The 21,267-nt window shown below is 46.1% G+C and overlaps 1 protein-coding gene across 4 annotated transcripts in view; it reads right to left on the bottom strand.

Moving 5' to 3' along the window:
- DIAPH3 (diaphanous related formin 3) overlaps window positions 1-21,267 on the bottom strand; it is a 1,960,340-nt gene that overhangs the window by 712,236 nt on the left and 1,226,837 nt on the right. For 3 of the 4 annotated variants that reach the window (XM_069205304.1, XM_069205302.1, XM_069205303.1), the window contains one exon: window positions 18,657-18,896. The exons of the other annotated variant lie outside the window; for it this stretch is intronic. In XM_069205304.1, the coding sequence (XP_069061405.1) occupies window positions 18,657-18,896 (240 nt within the window). The remainder of the gene's footprint in view (window positions 1-18,656; window positions 18,897-21,267) is intronic. 4 annotated transcript variants of the gene reach the window in all.

Raw genomic sequence — 21,267 nt, 5'->3', positions numbered from 1 at the left:
TTTAAGGAATCCAGCACTTGAGCGGTAACATTTATATAGTTGCCACAGTTTTCAAGTCATTACGGTATTAGTAATCTATTGTGGATCAAACTCATTTTCATAGTGTTACTTGAAGTACTTAATGATCAGAACCATTTTTTGTTTTAAACTTGATAAAACAAAATCTTGTTCTGCTGCAAAATGCAGTTGATACGAATTACTATCGCTGGGTCAAAGTGCTCAAATGACATTTAGAAAGTACATTGTGCCTTCAAACATAAATCAGGGGTTTTCGTGTTGCTTTAAGCCATATATCTGCTTAGGAAACCTGATGTCTGAACATTTTTTTTTTTTCTTCATATATCCTATTTTGAATGACTTGAGAATTACAGTGCGCTTTAGTTTAACAGTAGATGCACTAGTTTGTATTTGTTTCAGCCGCGAATGGGACATTTTTTCCTGTCTGCGTAGATTTTACTAAGAATCATTCGAGGATTTCAGTTAGAATTAAAGTCCAAAATACTCCAGTACATGTCGGGGTGACAGCTACACTTTGTGCATTCCCTTTAGACAGCCACAAACACGGAATGGGTGGGTATGAGAGAACTCATCTGCATTCTGATTGCTCTTCCTGGGCAGGAAGGAGGGGAGCTGCCACACCTGAAAAGAGTGTCTGCCCTGTCTGGAGCCAGAGCTGGGAAGAAAGGGCACTGCTGCACTTCAAGGGCTTGCAATGAAGTCACCCCCTCGTCAAACGCACAACTGGGAATAAGTACTAGGTCTCTGACCATACGAAGACTGTAAACTACTGGACCTGTGAAGAACTCTGCCAGGAGTGAGGACTGCTGTGCTACAAGGACTGCCACTCTGCTGCCCTGAAGGACAGCTCTCTGCTTTGCTGAGCTGCCCTGCTGATCTCTGCTTTGCTAAGGACAAGGACTGGACCCATCTTGCTTGTATCCAGATTGACAACCAGGGCTTGCTGGCTTGCTCTCTGTTCTGAGACTCAAGGCCATCAACTACTTCCTTCAAACCTGCAACAGCACCAGGACTCTTCAGTCTGTGAGTCTTGCCCTGCCAAGTGGTGCCAATCTAGTCCTGGGCCCTTGAAAAGCGATTTAAGCTGTACGATCCATCAGAACAGACGGGTCGCTGTGCCAATTGGAACCTGCGCATTTCCTTGAGACGAAGCATTGCCCATCTTCAGGGCTGCTAGATCTTGAAGCTTCCCCGAGTGTGTGGCTCGACAGCAACAAATCGCTCATCTTTCACGCTGCTCGACGCTGAAGCATTCCCGAATGTGCAGCTGGACGACAACACATCACAAAGGAGTTTGCCGACAAGGCCTTCGTTGACTGCGCAGATCAGAATTAACGTATTGCATCCATCCACAAGATTGACGCTGATGCAGTGAGCCACTTCTGCTCCTCGCATCCAGTCTTCTACATTGACGCTTCCCCCATCCAAGGTACTTTTTCTGCACGATTTGTGTAAGTCCTGTATCCGGGCCTGCCCTCCATCGCGGTCACCCAAACATTGGATTTACCCCAGCCCTCTGCGACCTCAAGGAACCTCTAAGCACTACTGACTTCTAAGCACTACTTTTTGATTTCATCTTTAGAAGTTAATAACTCTACTTCTAATTGGGGTTTTGTTTTTTTAGTCTTGTGCTACTCATAAAAATAAAATACATTTTTTTTTTAACTCTCTGGGGAATATTTTTGTGGTGTTTTTATTGTGTTACTGTGTGTGGGCTGTGCAAATACTTTACACATTGCCTCTTTAGATACGCCTGACTGCTCTATGCCATGCTACCAGAGAGTGAGCTCCGGTTATCTTTTAGTGTGTATCTAGCTTACCCTGACAAGAGGGGTGGTCTCTGCTTGTACAGGGTGCATACTCTGACAACCAGAAACCTCAGTTCTAACACTGGGATTCTGCTTATTTTGAAGTGGGCACTTCTTTTCATTTTCCGTCATAGCAGGCACTACTCTCAAACTGACTGACTACAACATAGTTCATGGGATTGATCAAACTTTACACCTGGATGAAAGACAATATGATAAGTTCATCAAAGGGTTAACCCCGGGTTCCAGCCTACTGTTTATGATTTTCTTATCAGTCCTATCTTCCTGAGATGTGGCCAGGGTCTTACCTTGCAATCACTGAATCAAAGAAGAATCTTTTGATATGTAAAGGGAGTCAGTTCCTTTTCTCTCAACATGCCCCCATTCAGCTCACAGGAATGCAGCAACACACAAATCTGTAATTTCTCTCCTCCTCATGTTTTTAGCAGACAGACAAGGGCTTCCCAAAATGGAACACAGGGTCCTCCATACAATGTACTATTGCAGGCACACTGACCAAGTCTACACTCTCAGCACACTTCCTGTCCAGCACTAATACCTTTATGCATTTTACATTTACTTGTACGCATGCATTCAGTATAAACACTTTGGCCCTCATTAAGAGTTTGGCGGGCAGCAGAGGCCGCCCGCCAAATTCTTTGGGTCAGAAAACTGCCACTCCGGTTTTCCACCCACTGGCCCTATTACGAGTTTCCCGCTTGGCGAGTGGCCGGAAACAGTGTTTCCGCCCGTTGGCCCAGAGAGATTAGACCACAACATTGACGCCGGCTCATAATCGAGCCAGTGACAATGTTGCAGTGCGTTGGGTGCAATAGCACCCGTCATGCTTTCTACTGCCTGTAATTCAGGCAGTGAAAAGCGCGATGGGGCTGTCAATGGGGGACCCTGCAATGTCCATGTCAAGTGCATGAGCAGTGGAGGGGCCCCCGTCTCCTTGTCTCCGCCAGCCTTTGCACGGTAGTGCCCTGGTGGATTAAGTTCGCCAGCATCGCCAGACTTTCGACTTGCATTGCCGGCGGTCGGACCGTGGTGGCTCTGCCACAGTCATAATGTGGAGGCTGGACCGCTGCTTTGGCAGTGATCCGACCGCCACCGCGAGTCTGCTGGTCCCAGGACCACCAGACACGTACTAAGGGCCTCAATCTATATACATTGATCAGCGCTGACGCTTTTCTATATTTAACCAAGGTGTGTCATTTTAAAACACACACAGTCAGCACACACACTCAATATGTGTGGGCTGCACTATTTTAACCTAAATCTCTGACTTTGTATATCTCCTGCCTATCAACTGCAGTTTTGTTGTATTGGTGTGAAGTAGTTTATTAAATTCTACTCTATTTTTTGTTTAATTGGTGTGTTAATTTTCTTGTGTTGTGTTTTCACATTATTACTGTTTGAAGTGCTGCATACATACTTTACACATTGCCTTCAAGTTAAGCTTGACTGCTAATGTGCCAAGCTTCCAAAGGATTATGCACAGCTTAAAGTGGGATTTGATTGTGTTTCATCCTGGCGAGAAATGTGGTTGCTGCTCGAGTAGGGTTTCTCCCCCTTCAACAGGTAACCGAATTTCCTATAGTCTTGTTCAGAAAAAGCTATCACTTTGCAATATAAGCTGGCAATGTGCACTATGGCCCTAGCACAGCCCGGAGAGTTAAAGCTATTGTCAAGAATTGAATCCCAAGGATTAGAGGTTATCGACAATAGTCAGTTTCCGGCCATAGAGTATACAGCAATCTGTTCACAGTTTAACTGGGAGGTTGGACTTTTTCAGAGAGATTAACAAAAATTCAGTTTTGAGAGGTCATGTTCGAAGTGATTATCAGACATTCATCTCTTAATGGTGTCGAGAGAAAGGAGATGTCAATAGAAGTAAAACATAAAAATAGATCTGGTTGTGCCGCCCACTTTGAAGAGAAAGCATCTTAGGGTTCTTGAGCTTAGCCCCAAATGGTTCCAGTGACAGAGACACAATTAAATCTCGAGGCACTTGTTGCAGACTAATATTGCGCATTACAGAGTTAGCTATTTTCACAGCTTGGAGTCCGTTTGAAAGATAGGCGGCAAATCAGTTTAGGACAACACCTTACATGACCATTTGGTCTTTCAAAATAATGATAAGAGACATACATTGGGCTGTATTGAAGCCAGCTGTAGAAAAAGCCAGACAAGAAAGAGCTATCTAAACCAAGGAAGCAGAGAGTGAATCATCAACTACTTCTCGCTGTACTACAGTCTCGTGTGAAACCAGATTGATATTTCTCTTCACAATTGTTTGAGTGGATACAGAGTGAAAGGTGGGAGGCTACAAAGACAGACACTAAGTAAAAAAAACAGACCTGAAACAAAGTAGACTTTTTTTTTTTAGGTCTTCAGTGCCAGCTGTGGGTTTGTTCAGTAGGAGTGATTTTCATTCAGGCATGGAAGGGTTAGTGCACAAGTCACAAATGTAACTAAGTGGCACAGCAGTGTTGAAATGTTTAGCCCTTTCTGTACAAATGTTTGCTGGCACCACACCAGGAAAATCAGTCAAGGGTTTTACTCTTATTATAATGGAGCTTTCGATAACATGAGACAAGGTCGACAGTAATTTAAGGTTTAACCTGCCATGGACTGGCAGTTTAGGGAAAGTGAGAGTTCAACGGACTTCTAGTTATCATGCAATTAATTTATATATTGTTTCAGGGACCACAACTGCGCCAGATGAATTTTGGGAAATTCTTAGAGGCATCCAAAAGCAAATTGATGTGCAAGTGCTTAGCCAAATATATGTTTATTGTAGTTTCTTCCGGCAGCCCTAAGCTGAGTTAATTTAGAGAAATAGGGGGACTGCCTCAATCTGTTGGTAAGCCTTCTCAGTGATTTTCGTTCCTCATAGTTCTTTTGAGATCCAGGTAGCAGACAGATTTGGTGTTTTCTTCCACTTGTCCAATGGGCTAGCGTATCTGGCTTTGACACTACGGAAAGAATCAATCATTGTTGCTGGGCTTAGTTCTCCTCAGCAGAGCCAGACACACAATGTGAGAGATAAGGATCTCCTTTGTTGAGGTGTTTTGTAATAGCTATGCCTTTCGGCACAGCACTTTGTTCGGGTGTTTCTTCTCTCAAGCCATGGAGGGACATGATGGAAATGGTGGGGTACGAATAAATCTGGTTTTACGGGGTGTATGAGGTTTCTGAACTAGACATGCCCCACTAGGCTAATAATGGTTGGTGCAGGTGCAGAGAAGACAGCAGAACAAAATTAGCTGTAGGTATCTTACAAACTAGTGTTACAAACGTACAGCAGAATATAAACCTGGGACCACGTGGTTATTGGCTACTCCATCACCCAGTTACAATATGCTGCCCCTCCTGTATATAAGCAGTCATCATATATACCTCGCACAGAGGAAATAATGGGGTCCAGTCATGACAGGCTATATGCATTACCCAGTAAGAACCAGTTGGCAAATTTCTTAATGTGGGATGCTGTTAAAGGACTCTACCCCAGGGCAACCTGCCACCATCCATTAGTTGTGCCATAGCCACGAAATGGAAATGTGCTAGAAATTGGGTTACTCGTTGACTGTGGTGTGAGCCATGGTCAAGCAGCAACCACAGTCCTAGTCAGGGTAGGGACAAGCAAACCCCAAATCAATCTGTGTTCAACCCCCTGGCAGCTTCATGCATATCAGTCAGGCTTAACTTAGAGGCGATGTGTAAAGTAATTGTTAAACACTTCAAACACTAAAACAGTGAAAACACCTCGCAAAAAGGATCCCACACCAGGTTAGAAACAGAGATCTTAATTTATTAAATAAAACAACCAAAACGACAAAAATCCAATCAGTGGAGCTGGAGTTAAGAATTCTTGAAAAATAATTTGCAAAATAGCACCTAAAAGGAGAAAGCACTATCTACTGCTATCTTGTCGCGCTGGACCAGGTCAAAGGCAAACGTTCAAGGCAGCCAGATTAGTCCCACTAAAGTTTTACCATCCCAAGTTTTGTGCCCAGAGTCCCATTTACATTTGAGAGGGTAACAGGAGAAAGGAAAGCATCACAGAAAGAGGTTGGTGTGAAGAGCAGACTGGGGGTCAGAGACAGGTAGGCTTTAGCTTCATAGCTGTGGTGCTTCGCAGGCAATCGATACTTGCTGTGCGAAGACATGGGCTGGTGGCTGCTTGTGCTGAATTTTGGTGCGAGCAGCGTGGGTCTGGTGCAAATAGGACCATTCATGGTCGTGAAGAGCCCAAAAGCCTGATTTCTAGACCTTGTGAGCCACTCCAAGGGTCTAGGGCCTGAGGGGCACCACTTAGGGATCAGGGACTAAGAGCTGGTTGGGAAGACTTATGCCCCTGAGGCTCAGATCGGGAAGCAAGCAGATTAGCCTTTTGAGTAATTTTAGGATCCTAAGTTCAAGATGAAGCTGCAGGTCTACTTCTTCCTCCGTAGGCAAGAGAGCAGCAGGTCAGCTGTTCCTTTAGAGCAGCAGTCCAGCAGAGTGGCAATCCTTTCTGGCACAGCAGTCCTTCCTAACAGTGCATCCACAGGTCCAGAAGAGTACAGAAGAGTTGGTGTCCAAGGTCATTCTGTTATGCACGGTTGTGCCTTTGAAGTGGGGAGAAGCTTCTAGAGGCATGTCTTTGAAATGCACAGATGCCTTGCCTGCCCTGGCTCCAGACAAACTACGGGGGTTATGCAGCCCTTTGTGTGGAGATTGGAGACAGACTAATCAAGTTTAAGTGGGTCTGTGCCCAGACTCTCCTTCCGCTCCCGTCAGTGATGGACCATTCAGTCACACCTACGTTCCCACAGTGTGTGGGTGTCTAGGAGGAAAGAATACACAAGTCCAAATGTCAGCTGCACTCAGTCATGTGACCCATGTGACCCACAGAGAGGTTGTAGGCACCAAATGGCTAAAGTCACATTTTCAGAAATTGAATTTAAAATCCAACTTCACCATAAATTAAGATTTAAAATTGTGTTTCATTACACTTATAAACTGTAATAAGCAAACTCCAATGTTATCTTATGGGAGAGATAGACGATGCAGTAGCAAAAAATGAATTTAGGAGTTTTTCACTAACAGGGCATGTGAAACATAAAAATTCAAGACCAACTTTTTGAATACACTGCACCCTGCCCTTGGAGCTGCCCAACTCCTACCTTAGGGGAGCCATATGTATTACAAGCATTTGGAAAGCCAGCAGGTTTTGCCTTTGTATTTTTTTATCTATGTAACTGGCTTAAAATATTAGAGAAATGTTATAATAATGTTTTTTTATTTAATAAAACAAACATTATTATAACGTTTTTCTAATATTTGTAAGCCAGTTACATACAAAAAAGGCAAAAGCGAAACATTGGCATGCTTGTTAAAAGAAATAAGACGGGATAAGGCGGGAGACGGGGGAGATGGCAGGGGAGACGGGGAGAGACAGGAGAAGACCAAAGGCGGGAGAAGACAGCATGCAGTACAGAAGACAGCATGCAGTACAGAAGACAGCGAAGACAGAAGACGGTATGCAGAGAGAAAAAGGAAGACTGATGGCAACAAAGAAAGAAGTTAAATGAAGGCATCGAAGAAAGAAGACGTCAGCGAAGTAAGAAGACAGCATGCTGGAAGAAAAAAGAAGACAGCAATGAAGAAAGAAGACAGACGATGGCAGCAAAGAAAGATGACATGCAAGAAGAAAAAAGAAGTACCATCAGCCAGAAGAAGGACACAGGCCAGTGTCCAATAGGAAGTGACCGGAAGGAGTACTTGGTCCACAGGCAACTCAACAGCAAGATCAGCGAAGAATATGAAGCCGAAAGGAAGTGATGTGACGATGACGTGCTGGCCAATCCGAAGCAGGTAAACCAGAGCGACTTTGGAGTATGCCTATGTTAAGTTCAGATAAGTAAGAGGCTGGTTCAAAGGCCCTTTTAAGTTTTTTTGTTTTTTTTGTTTTACTAACAAAAGATTTCACAAGCATGTGTGCAGACGAAACCTAAAGAATTGAAGGTTTGGGCCTGGTAAAAGGTTTAATTTGCCAAGTTTAAATGGATTGAATTGCACACAAGCTCTGCAATTGCAGGCATGAGACACGTTTAAGGGGCTACTTAAGCGGGTGACACAATCAGTGCTGCACACCCACTAGTAGCATTTAATGTACAGGCTCTGGGCAAAGGTACTGCTACTTTACTAGGGACATGCAAGTTAATTAAATGTGTCATTTAGGTATAAGCCAATCTACCATGCTTTAGGGAGAGAGCACAAGAACTTTAGTACTAGTTAGTAGTGGTAAAGTGCATAGAGTCCTAATGCCAACAAAAACGAATTTAGCAAAAAATTGAGGCGTGAAGGAAAAAGGTTGGGGATGACCCTCCAAAAAGGGTCAAGTCCAACAGAATGGTAGTTGTCCATGTTAAAAGGAGCACCACTGCAAACATTCAGAAAAGTTTAGCACTCTACTGGGAAGAAACTAACACAGAACACCTGCAAGGGAACTCATGACATAGGTCATCTGTGTGGGAAAGTATAGCTAATCCAGACCTAGGAAGAATAGCAAATGTTTACTGTGACCGGGACTTCTGACCCTATGTAGGAAGCTGGCCTGGTGTGTGGTGGGTACCTGAGGTACTTACACCTTATACCACGTCCAGGTATCTCCTATTAGTGGAGTGTAGGCAGTGTCTAGAAGCCAGGCTCTCTAGAGGTAGCTGTGGATGAGCAGCCAAGGCTTATCTAGGAGACATGCAAAGCTCATGCAAAACCACTGTAGTCACACAACACCTACACACATGAAAGAAAACACTGTTACAAAAATAAAGATACTTTAGTTTAGTGTCACAATACCAAAAAGTACTAGTGAGGCAACCCTCCAACAGGAGGTAAGTAACACACTAGATACACACACACTAGTAATCAGCACTAGACATAGAAATTGATAGAAACAGTGCAAATGAAGATAGACAATAGTGACCCTAGGGGCAGCCCAAACCATAAACTAAAAAAATTTAATGCGAACACAGGACCCCCAACGAGGTAAGTGGAATGTGTAGAGGGGGTCTGGGGGTACTAGAAAACCCAAAAGTAAGTACCACAGTGCCCCCTAGCAACTAGGAGGACGGGAGTAAATTACTAGATTTTCCCCAAACCCACAAGGAAGAAAATGAAGGAAATGCAACCCAACACACAAGACTGCAAGAAACCAGCGGTGGATTCCTGAAGAGGGAGACCTGTGGAAGATGGGGACCAAGTCCAGAAGTCACAGAACAGTCCAGGAGGAGTAGGAGCTACTACCCAACCAGCTGTGGATGCAAGTTGTTCGACGGTAGGACGAAGACGGTCAGGAATGCAGCCCTGGAGCCGGTGAAGAGTTCTTGGAGGATGCAGTCGATGTCCCACGGTGGATGATTGTAGTCGATCAGTGGTGAGGAAGAGCCACAAACAAGCCTTGGCAAAGGCAGAAGTCGCAGTGAAGCAAAAATGGATGTGCCGGGGACCAGGAAGGTCCAGGGGGACTCAACCCACAGGGAGATTCCTAGGGGGACCCACAGCAAGGCAGAGAGTCCAAAGAAGAGGAGGCACCCCCCACAGGAGACCAATTGGATGAGAAATCAGGAGTCACAGAGGAGCCCACACAGCACTACTGGAGAAGGGTCCCAGGAGAAGCACGCATAGAGCTGTGTGTCGCAGGAAGGAGCGCTGGGGGTACACGGAGCCTTGGTAGCTGCAAGACACGTGGTGCACGGGGGTACTGTCCTGCGTGGGAAGGCAAGGGCTTACCTCCACCAAAGTTAGACAGCTGACAAAAAGGACCAAGAGGACTTCTCCAGCCCACCACCAGCAACTCAGGATCAAAGGAGATCCATGCAGCCGGTCGTCATTGCAGTTTGTGCCTGTGGATGCAGTTGAGGGACTCCTTCACTTCTAGGGAGATTCCTTCTTCCTTCTTGTGCAGATTGAAGACTTGCCACCCTAAGAGGAAGCACAGCAGAGGAAATGTTGCAGAAGCTGAAAGGAGCTGTGGAAACAATGTTACAAGCAAAGTCTTTGTCGTGGATGCAGATTTGTCAGTTCCTAGAGGGTCCAGTCGCGGTCCCAGTGGCTAGAAGTCGAAGTAGAGGTTGCAGAGGAGTCCTGCTGGAGTCTTGCAAGCCAAATCTGAGGACCCACCCAAGAGAGAGACCCTAAATAGCCCTGAAAGGGAGATTGGTCACCTAGCCAGGTGATCACCTGTCGGGAGGGGGCCCTAACATCACCTGCCTGACCTGGCCACTCAGATGCTCCCAGAGGTCCCTGCCAACCTTGGATTCAAGATGGCAGAACCCAGGGACCTCCTAGCGGAGCTCTGGGCACCACCCCTGGGGTGGTGATGGACAGGTGAGTAGTCACTCCCCTTTCCATTGTCCAGTTTCGTGCCAGAGCAGGGACTGGAGGTCCTTGAACTGGTGTAGACTGGTTTATGCACAGAGGGCACCAAATGTGCCCTTCAAAGCATATCAGTGGGTTGGAGAGTCTACCCCTCCCAAGGCATGTAACACCTTTTTCAAAGGGAGAGTGTGCTACCCACTCTCCCGAAGGAAATCCTTTGTTCTGCCTTCCTGGGCTTCAGCTGTTCATGCAGCAGGAGGGCACAAACTTGTCTTAGGAGTGGCAGCAGCTTGGGCTGCCCGGAAAACCCCAGAAGGCTGGTAGAAGCAATGCTGGTGATCCTCTAAGGAGCCCTCAGAGTGCCTGGAATCAAACTTCCAATACTGGCAACATTACTAGAATATGATTCCGACATGTTTGATAACAAACATGCCCAAGTTCCGAGATACCATTATGTAGCTGGACACAGGTAGTGACCTATGTCCAGTACACGTGTAAAATGGCGTCCCTACACTCATGAAGCCCAGGAAAATGGAGCTGGAGCTCGTGGGGGCACCTCTGCAAGTGCAGGGGTGCCCTCACACACAGGTACTTGCAACCTGCTCTCTGGGCTAGGAGGGCCTGCCATAGGTGTGACTTACAGTGACCTGGTGCAGCGACCTATAGGGAAAAGGGGTGCATGCACCCTTTCACGTAGGCTGCAATGGCAGGCCTGCAGAACACTTTTGACGGGCACCCAATGGGTGGCATAATACATACTGCAGCCCTTAGGGATCCCCTGGTACCCCAAAGCCCTGGGTATCCTATACTAGGAACTTACATGGGGGAACCAGTATGCCAAATGTGGGGTTAAACTAACTAAGTTACCCAGTTAGAAGGGGGAGAGCTTAATCACTGGGGTCCTGGTTAGCAGGCTCCCAGAGAACACAGTGAAGCACACTGACAACAGGCAGAAAATTGTGGTAACCATGCCAAGAAAGTGGGTACTATCCTGCACTCTACAAAACAGTATTATAGGAAAAGTGACAAATGTGGAGCATATGCCTTTGATTGTCTAATTTTAACAGTGAGAACACTTAGAAAACTGCTTTCCAGGCGAGGACAGAAACATAAAACAATTTCGCATTTACAACATTCAGTATCTATTTCTCATGCATCCTATGCACTTCTGTTTTAGATCTCCATAATAAATACTTGCTAATGTAAATACAATGTTGACTGATGGGAGGAAATGTTGGGTGTGTATTCTTAATAGGATGAGTGTTTATGCTCAAATGCTTGTGTCAGCACAAATGTACATAGGCCTAGCAGTCAATCATTAAGACTATGTCTGACAGATTTCTAAATGGCGAATATGAGGTAACAGCAAAAATACAAGCTCGGCCAATCCTCACCTATGCACCACGACAACAGTTCTCTGGGAGGTCCTAGTCAAACTGAAATTTGACTTGCCATCCTCAAAATACAATAGCAGAGAAAGTGAGACATGTCTTAGCATTAACACCAAAATCAACAACAACCTGCCATACTTTGTAGGGATCGACGCCACAATCACCTTTTCTTGAAAAGTTCCTCTAAAGATTTCTGTGCTTTCCCACACACAGTAAAATGCCGTAGTGGTGGTCAGACATGCCATAATGCAAGCACGCATGACTTTTACTCACAAGAAACTTACAAGAATGTAATTATTATTATGTTTATAAGTGAGTTTGCCACTAATTTTCAAATTGCAAATCACAAAGTTACAAATAAATACAAAACAAAGAACATTAAAAAATAAAAATTAAAAAAAATAAAAATGTTCAGCGAGCAAAAACCTTTTCTTAAGTGGTTATTTCCTCAAAGCATGTACGATGGGCTTCAGGGAAATCTAATCTCCTCAGGCATATCAAAGCTAAATTTGAGGGCTCATCTTATTTCAGCAATGGCAAATCTTTTGACTAATTGTCACGTGAAACCTCGGAGAGAAACATGAATGAGTGGCTATGGCACTGCATATTTATTAAAGGTGGATGTGAAGCACAAATATATTTTTGCGAAAGATACACAAGAACCAGAAAGTAATGGGCTTCAGTTTACTTCAAGGATGACGCAAAAGCCATGAAGAACAAGTTACTAACCTTCGCTAGTGATTAATCTGGTAGAAACATATTCTAGTTGCAGATTCCTTAGCTTAGAATTTCCCCCCAGGGGTCAGACTGGATCCGGTAGCTTTGGTCGACTCCACTTCCGTCGTAAGCATTGTGGTCACCGTGACGATGTCGTGGATGTACTTAAGCTCCACCCCGGTGCGCTGACGTCAGTTTCTTTTCACGACTTTCAACGCCAGAGCACAGAGCCATGAAGAACACTGAAACTGGTGAGTCAGAGCTAGGGCCCTGAAAGGGAGAACCCTTTCCCTAGAAATCAGTTCGCAAGAGGGGAGGAATTGGGTAAGGAATCTGTAACTAGAATATGTCTCTACCAGATAAATCGTTATGGAAGGTAAGTAACTTGTTCATGTGATAGAGACCAAGATCACACAAAAAAGTCCTGCGGGCCCGAACGACCAAAGAAGCCGTCTCTGCGGACCGGACTGTCCAGGTAGTAATATTTTTTGAACGTGTGCATACAGACCCATGTTGCTGCCTGACAGATGTCCAGAACAGGATCTCCACGTGCTAATGCTGTCGTAGCAGCAGGTGCTCTGGTTGAGGGAGCACGCAGGTCCTCGGGAGTTGCTTCTTTCCCAGAGCTTAGCACATTTTGATGCAGAGCAATACCCATCATGAAATAGTATGTTTCTGCACCACCTTCCCTTTCTTCGCATCCACATATCCAATTAAGAGTTGATTGTCCACCTGTAACTTTTTGGTACGATTGAGGTAGAACACCAACGCTCTTTTTGGATCCAGATGTAGGACTCTCACTTCTTCATGAGAGGGATGTGGGGCACATAAAATGTAGGCAAGGTGACGAATTGGCCTACATGAAAAGCAGTAACGACCCTAGGAAGGAAGGAGGCCCTTGTACGAAGCACCACTTTATCAGGGTGTACAGACAAAAATGGTGGTTTGTAAGAGAGAGCTTGAAGTTCAATCACTCTTTGAGCCAAGGTGATGGCAATGAGAAAAACAGTTTGACAGTCAAGAGACAATTGTGCATCGGCTCAAAAGGGACACACATGAGATAAGTTAGGACCAGGTTCAAGTCCCACTGCGGCATAATGAACGAGGTCGGAGGTAACAAATGGTTAAGGCCCTTTAAGAACTTCCAAAAATGGGAGATTCAAATAACAAAGGTTTGCCTGACAATCTAAGAAAGGCTGAGATGGCCGAGAGATAACCTTTTAGGGGGTTTAAAGCGTAGTCCTGCTGGGCTAAATAAAGTATGGACAAGAGGGTCTGAGAGAGGTGCAGAAAGTGGGTCAACAGACTTGCTGTTTTACCATGCCACAAATTTATGTCAATGACAGGAGTATACAGTTTTGGTGGAGGGATGCCTGGCTGCTAAGAAAACATTGCAGACTTCAGGCAGAAGGTCGAAAGCTGTCAACTGTCGCCGCTCAATCTCCACTCATGTAGCTAAGATTGGACAGGTTTGGGTGCAGAACCGCCCCCTGCTGCTGGGACAGAAGATCCTTCCAAAAGGGCAGTTTGATCGGAGGATCTAGAACCATGCTCAGTTGCTCTGGGTACCAGACTCTTCATGCCCAGTCCGTATCCACAAGGATTACTTGGGCCTGATCGTTCTTGATCTTCATCAGAACTCTGGACAGAAGTAGTATGGGCGGGAAGGCCTGAGTTTGAAACTCCAACGCGCAAAACAGCTGACTGTGTGCATTCTCTGCGGAGGCAAACAGATCTAAACAAGGCTCTTCCCACTGCTGAAAGAGGCCTTGTGTTACCTCCGGTTGGCGACGCTATTTGTTATCGACTAAGCGTCGACAGCTGAGTTTGTCTGCTCTGGCATTCAGAGAGCCTGCCAGATGTTGAACCACCATGGTGATGCCCTCACGTTCCAGCCACGTCCAAAGGCGTACAGCCTCTTGACAGTGGGACCATGACCCCACTCTGCCCTGCTTGCTGCAGTACCAACACTACCATCCAGTCTTCTGGGTCTAAGGAAGACAGGACCAGAGCCAGAGCGAGCATTTTGGACTTCTTCTTGAGGAAGAGGTTGAAGGCCCGAAGGTCAAAGATCCAGTGCAGGTCCTTGTTCTATTTGGACACCAGAAAGTAGCGGGAATAACAACCACAGCCTTCTTCTGGTGCAGAGACCCTTTCTATGGCTCCCTTGGCCAAGAGAGCCGCAACTTCTTGTTGGAAAAGTGCCAGATGATGCTCTAGTAAGCCGCCGTAGGATGGAGGCATGGTCGGAGGGATAGTCCTGAAGGGGAGGGAATAGCCCTTTTGGGCTATTTGCAAAACCCACCTGTCCATCATGATGGATTCCCAGTGGAGCAGGTGATGGCAGATCCTGCCTCCAACTGGTTTGAGATGGGGGGACGGACTAGAAAGACTTGGAGGCTGTGGCACAGGTGGGCTGGACAGACCTTTGGTTACCTGTCCCACAAGCTCATGGGATTCCACGTTCACGGCCGCACAGGGGCTGGGAAGCATCTGCTGCTCTGTGGCTGGAAGGGTAAGGTCACAGCAGGGAGCCTCTTCCGTGGCCACGAAAGGGGGAAAAGCAGACTGGTAGACGAGGGGCAGTCGCTAGGCCAAGGGACTGAGCCGTAGACCGAGACTCCTTGGATCTCCAGAGGGCAGAGTTTGTTTTGTCTCCAAAGAGACGAGTGCCATCAAAGGGGCAAGTCCATAAGGGATTGTTAGACATCCCCCAAGAAACCAGATGTCTTCAACCAGGTCTGGTGCCTCAAGGCCACTGTCAGCACAACCGATCTACCCAGAAAGTCGGTCATCTCCAGTCCACAACAAACTGTGGACATAGCCACATCCCTCCCATCAGCAACAGATTGAGAGATGATGGCCTGGGCCTCCTCTGGCTATACTTGTGCGACTGTATGCCACAGGGAATGGGTGTACAGATCTAACAAGGGCTCTCCCCACTGCTGAAAGAAGCCTTGTGTCACACCTCCAGATGAAGACACCATTTGTGATCGACTAAGCATCGACGGCTGAGTTTGTCTGCTCTGGCATTCAAAGAGCCCACCAGATGTTGAACCACCAGTGTAATGCCCTGATGTTCCGGCCATGTCCAGAGGCAGAGACCCTTCACAGAGGGTCCACGATCCCACTCTGCCCAGCTTATTGCAGTACCACATGGCTGTAGTGTTGTCTGTGAACACCTGCACTACTTTCCTTTTCAAAGAGGAAAGGAATGCCTTCAATGCAAGCCTGATTGCTCAGAGCTCCAAAAGATTGATGTGGAGTCCAGAGTCCAAAAGACGTGGTGTTCACGGACCGCAATGCCAGACTGGAGGATAAAAACATCTTCCCAATTTCATCCAGTCTCTTTGATTACCTATCTGGGGGACCGGATGGGAGTGTGCCAGATGATGAGGATGCCTGCATAACAAGGCTTTCAGGCGTAGGGTGTTGGGACAGGAATTTAGGGTTATTAGGGGAGGGCCGATGGTGGTGGGCGATTGTCCTGTTCACAGGAGCCCCTGTGCTTGGTCTGGCCCACGTACCCAGAAGGACATCAGTGATGGTTTCATTAAATGCGAGGAGAGGCTCCAAAGTGGAAGTCCCAGGCTGACGCACCTCCCTCAGGAGATTAGTCCTGACTACCACAGCAGGAAGCTCGAGGCCAAGGACCTCACCCACCCTAATGACCACCATTAAGTAAGAGGCTCCCTCCACCATAGCCACGGTAGGAGGAGAAAGCATGCCAGCATCTGCAAAAGTATCCACACCACTGGCCTCGCCCAATTCCTTTGCCCAGCGCAAGTCAGGGTTGTCATGCTGGAATTCCAAAAGGTCCAGTGAACTCTCCACTCCTTCCTCATATTCGTAACCATAATAATAAGGGTTCGAATCCAGCCTGGAGTGAGTAGGCCCTGTGGAAGTCGAAAGCAGCGTCAATCAACACTGTTCCGGCTCAGAGTGGTCCGGGATGAGGATTGGGTCAACGTCAATCACGGGCCCAACCGATGTTGGAAGCATCGACGACTTAGCCGGCATCGGGTAAGGTCGCAACGGCACTGATCGGACAATGGATCTGGAGGGACCCGTTGAGGCCAGAGCCAAAGCTGTTGAACCGTAAAGGCCCCCATGCGAGCCTGTAAACCCTGAAGGCTCTGCAGGGGGGGGGGGGGTCTGTCTTCCCAAAAATGAGGCGCATGGCCTCATAAAATTCCTTAAGTTGGACAGGAGTGGCTCTGGCTAAAGTCGGGGAGGTGCGGAGCAGACCCAGAAGTAGGCTCTGCGAACTGAGGCCTAGAGCACTGGCGTTCTTCCAGCGTCGCATCGGCCAAGCGACGGGGTGAAGTAGAAGCATGTCCTGACGATTTTGAATGGATGAAGAGGATGGGTGTTGACTCTGCAAGCTGTCTCGAGACCTTCCTCTGGAGCGAGACCGAGAGCAACGCAGAGTCAAGCGCTGGGCAGTCATAAGCTTTAGGGACCACTCCCTCAAAGCCTTTGGGTTCATGGCCCGGCACTCGGAGCATGACTTTGGGTTGTGGTCGCGCTCCAGACACCACAAACAAAGCAGGTGCGGGTCTGTCACCGACATCGTTCGGTGACAGGCGTCGCAGGGCTTGGATCTACTCTTGCGTGGCATCTTTTCGATGTACCAAATTCGTCAAAAAAGCTGGAAAAAAAGTTGAATTTGGTCACAAAATGACCTGGGTTGCTCTCTCCAGATCTGTGCATGGTGCGGAAAGAAAAGAACTGACGTCAGAGTGCCGGGGTGGCGCTTAAGTACGACCGCAACATCATCACAGCGACCAGGACGCCTACGACGGGAACTGAGTCATCCGATGCCACCTGATGGCGCGCAAAGGTACTGCTCGAAGAAAAATATCCGGATCCAGTCTGACGCCTGGGGGAAATTCTAAGGTAAGGAATCTGCAACTAGAGGTCTCTATCAGATCAAAGAAATATGATAGGGCCTTCTAGCCTTCGATTCCTTACCTTTAAATATCTCCAGGCATCAAAGCAAATCACTAAAGTGTCGAATTTTCCAAAACATGCTTATCTTAAAATATTGTGAAACAATAAAAATAACGAAAACAATTTTGTCCCCTGACATTTAATGTAAAAACTCAGAGGAATTTTCGCCACCACACTGACAAACGCATTTTTAAGGAAACAATGGCCTGAATATCTACAAAAACAAAGAGAATTCTGGAATTACTTCCTCTTCAAGCTACAGTCACTTACCTTATAGACACTCCAAATCTCAAGAAGAGAGGAACAGATCAGAAACAAGTGGTGTCAAGATTCAAATATTTGTTGCATTCTCAGAATCAGGAAGTACTACTGTAACAGCCTTTATTTCACCTTAAAAGGGTATCTTGTGACGTCCCTTAAGCAGTTATTCACAGCTATGTATTTGTCTGACTGATAGCACTGCTCTTACACTCTATCAGCTCATGTGAAACTAGGGGTATCACTACAGTTTTGGAGTAATTTATTAAAAACCCCACCCCCCCCCCCCCAAATAATATTTGATGTGACAAAATCCTGATTAACCACTACATATCGCTACTGCTTCGGACCGGGTCACATCAGACCGTAATATTATATGTTCATAGCAGACATATACTAAATGCATTATTGCATGTGCTTTCTTGTGCTCTGCCATAACACTTACTTTGAATTGCTGTGTTGCACCAATTATTTCCATGGGGGGGAGAGAGAGAGAGTGTGTGTGTGTGTGTGTGTTTAAATAAAATCATCAATAAAAAGTAAAAAAACAAACAAGGTCTAAAATATTAATAACCATGCATAATCAGGCCAATCTGTCTGATTTCATTCTGTGGGACATAACTGAGAGGGATCAGCTTAAAAATGTGAGCAAAGGCTAAGCAAATATTTTAGATATTCTTTCAGGATATACTTTGAGAAAGCATGTGAATCCCACGTTCATAATGTGTGGTATGAGAAGACTAGGAGACGCCTCTCACAAATAGTGCCATGTTTAAAGTCACTGTGGCCTGTCAACGAATTTGCGGCTTTATGCAAATGTCACTTCAGTTTTTTCCTTAAATTATTTTTCGATTAGGTGGCTTGGAATTTGGATAACTAGTACTAACCAATAGATTCTCGAAACAAATGCTGATCGCGCTAAATCGGTGCAGCGTTTTGTTGGTACTAATGTCAAAAACGCTGACTTGTGTGACAAGCTAAGGGGTGGGAGTAACTTAACGACCTACAAAGAAGAAAAATAAAGGTAAGATTATGGGATTTTTATTGTAGGCAAAACCAAAGCCTGGAATTGTTGCCAGAGGCTCCGCAGTGACAAAAAGAAGCTATGAAAGCGCTGTCAGCATGTGTATTTGTAACTCACTTTGCATAGGGAGCTGAGGTTGAATCCAAATGTCTGTGCGTTGCGAGAGCCCGCGTTCATGTAGTTGCCCATTAGCAACACCAGCTCCAGCAACTTGCTAAAGCCTCTGCTCTTTCTTATCTCTTCGCAGGCAGTACTGACTGCCATGATGTCAGGCTTGATGTTGTTAACCTGCTCCTCGAACTGCAGCTTAAAGAGAATCGCGCTTAGTCGCGGACGGAGCCTCTTCACGCTGCTCATCTGATTGAATGAAGAGAAAAAAAGGAGGTCTTTAAAATTCATGGCATGCTCTGGTATTACACAAATGCACATTATACACCGGGATTTATTGGTATTACACAGCAGAGAGGCAAAGTATATTCGGAAAACGATGTTAAACTGATTACGCGAAAAGACGGGCTAATACATTCAACACAAATCCTGCTTCTTGGTACGCCTAACCGCCATTTGCAACGGCCGCAAGTACAAACAAGAAAACGGAGCACCACTAAAAATCACAACATAAATAGCACCGTCGAAAGGGGCGTTGTGAAAAAGATATATAAAGCGGGTATAAGCATTTCGGAAGTAGTTGAAATTCACTTAAAACAGGTTTACGTTTGTAGTTTCCAATATGCAGATGTCTGTAAATTACTTCTAAATTCCGAATGGACCAAGTTTTCCAGGAAGTACAGTTTGTGGCAGTCATGACGTGGGCTGCTGTCGCGGCATCTTTCAGCTCCTATGCATCTGGATGCCACATCTCTCTGGACACGCTCCCCTCGCATCCACGGTCAGAAGCGGGGGTGAATCATCTCTGGTGAGATATTCCACTTCAACGAAAGGGGGGGAATGTCCACTACAAGTATGAGAATAGAATAGGAAGAAATAATCCAGGCTGGAGAAAGCATCGCGAGCCCCACAAAATAGAAGTACTGAATGTCCCTCACATGCTGCCCCAGGGGTCTTGACAGCTCAGTGGGGAGAGTGCACTCTTGCTAGCTGTAGGTCTGTCCACAAAGTCATCATTCATGTACACACTCCAATAAAATATGCAACAGCGTGGGTGAGGAGGATAACAGGCGATCTTGTGTTATTCGGCAATTCACTGTGCAGCTTGTAGATTGGCTAAATACTGACAATCATGACCTAACATCAATCCAACACTCCTACAACAGCCAAATAGCGCCCAGTGGAACCGCTCATCTCCTAGTAGCTTCAAATAGTACTGAATTCAACACAAACAGCAGCCTATCACATGAATCCCTTGATAAACTTTGGCAAGCAGTTGCTACATTCAATACATTGACACTCTTGAAGTGTACAATATCAGGCATGCAACAAGTGGGGTAATGCAATACCACCCATGCTTGCTCGTTTTACATTCCTTTAACATTCATGGACATATATTGGGATTCAACCAGTTGTCCAATTGCCCCCCATGCACTTTTATTCTGACTATTAGTGCTTTTTCAAACTTCACCTTAACCCAATCCCTTCACACATTACTGAAACATCAAAATATAACTAAACTTGTTACACCTCGCACCCATTTCACTACAGGAAGCTCAAAACTACCTGCTACTCAAGTCAGGTGATGGTCTCTGGTAAAACTACCCATGTCCTCTCTACAACAGAGAGTTGGTCCAGTTACTGCCAAGTAGCTCCAACCCCATCAGTCTGTCAACATTTTCAGAGCTCACCGTAACATGGCAGTCACTGTAGTCGGCCTGCATATCCTCAGCTCGAGGGATAATCAAGTACCAACTGATTACCATTGTGCCCCATGGAACATCTACTCCAGGGAGACTGACACAGCACAACAGTTCATGGGAGGGTACAAAGGACACCTTATCTTTCTGTGATCCTCATGGGGGGTACTTCACAACAGCAAAGAGCAGAACATAGGGTTCAGCTGTTGAGTGGGTGGAGGACCCAGAGAGAAGTGTGTGTGTTGCCCTTCCTACGAATCAGATGTTGTATGTTGGACTTACATACTGAGCATGCTGCCATGGCTCCTGTAGCTGTCCCCTAGTACTTCTGACACTGCTTCCTGGGGCTCTGGAGGATGACCATCTGGGCACTCGGATGGTGCACCTACATGCCTTCATCCCTCATCTTTACTCTACGCAAGGCATGGATTCCTCAGGTCATCCGATCTGAGTTGCACATGGAACCCACTGCTTTTTGATAGCACTGCAACTATCTGATGTGGTCATATCTCTGCTTAGACACCAGAGAGGAACACCCACGCCTTCATAGCAGTGCAGTGTACTTCAGTATCCTCATTAGTGTTTTAGTAGTTTAGGGTAGGAATATTTCTCTGTCTTTTTAACCCAGGTTTCCCACGCAAAATGGTGCATGCAGCTGGATGCACATATTCTAGCATGACCCTCGTCCAGCCTCAAAAAATGTGTATAGCCATATTGTGAACAGGATATTTCGAGAGAAAAATAAAGCAGGCAGACGACTCACACTGTGGCCATCTTGGTGTTTACCAAGCACACACCTCCCTATGAGATATTATTTAAGTGCTGGGTTAATACAGAACTCTGGCTAAGCATTCATACTTCATTTCAATTGTAACAATCGTGCTGCGGTCGCCTACCCTCAAGTTACGCCTTGCCCACGG

Source organism: Pleurodeles waltl, chromosome 8 (genome assembly GCF_031143425.1).
Source record: "Pleurodeles waltl isolate 20211129_DDA chromosome 8, aPleWal1.hap1.20221129, whole genome shotgun sequence".
Classification (NCBI taxonomy): Eukaryota; Metazoa; Chordata; class Amphibia; order Caudata; family Salamandridae; genus Pleurodeles; species Pleurodeles waltl.
Note: the sequence above shows the minus strand (reverse complement) of the source record. Positions and strands in the feature narration are given on the sequence as shown.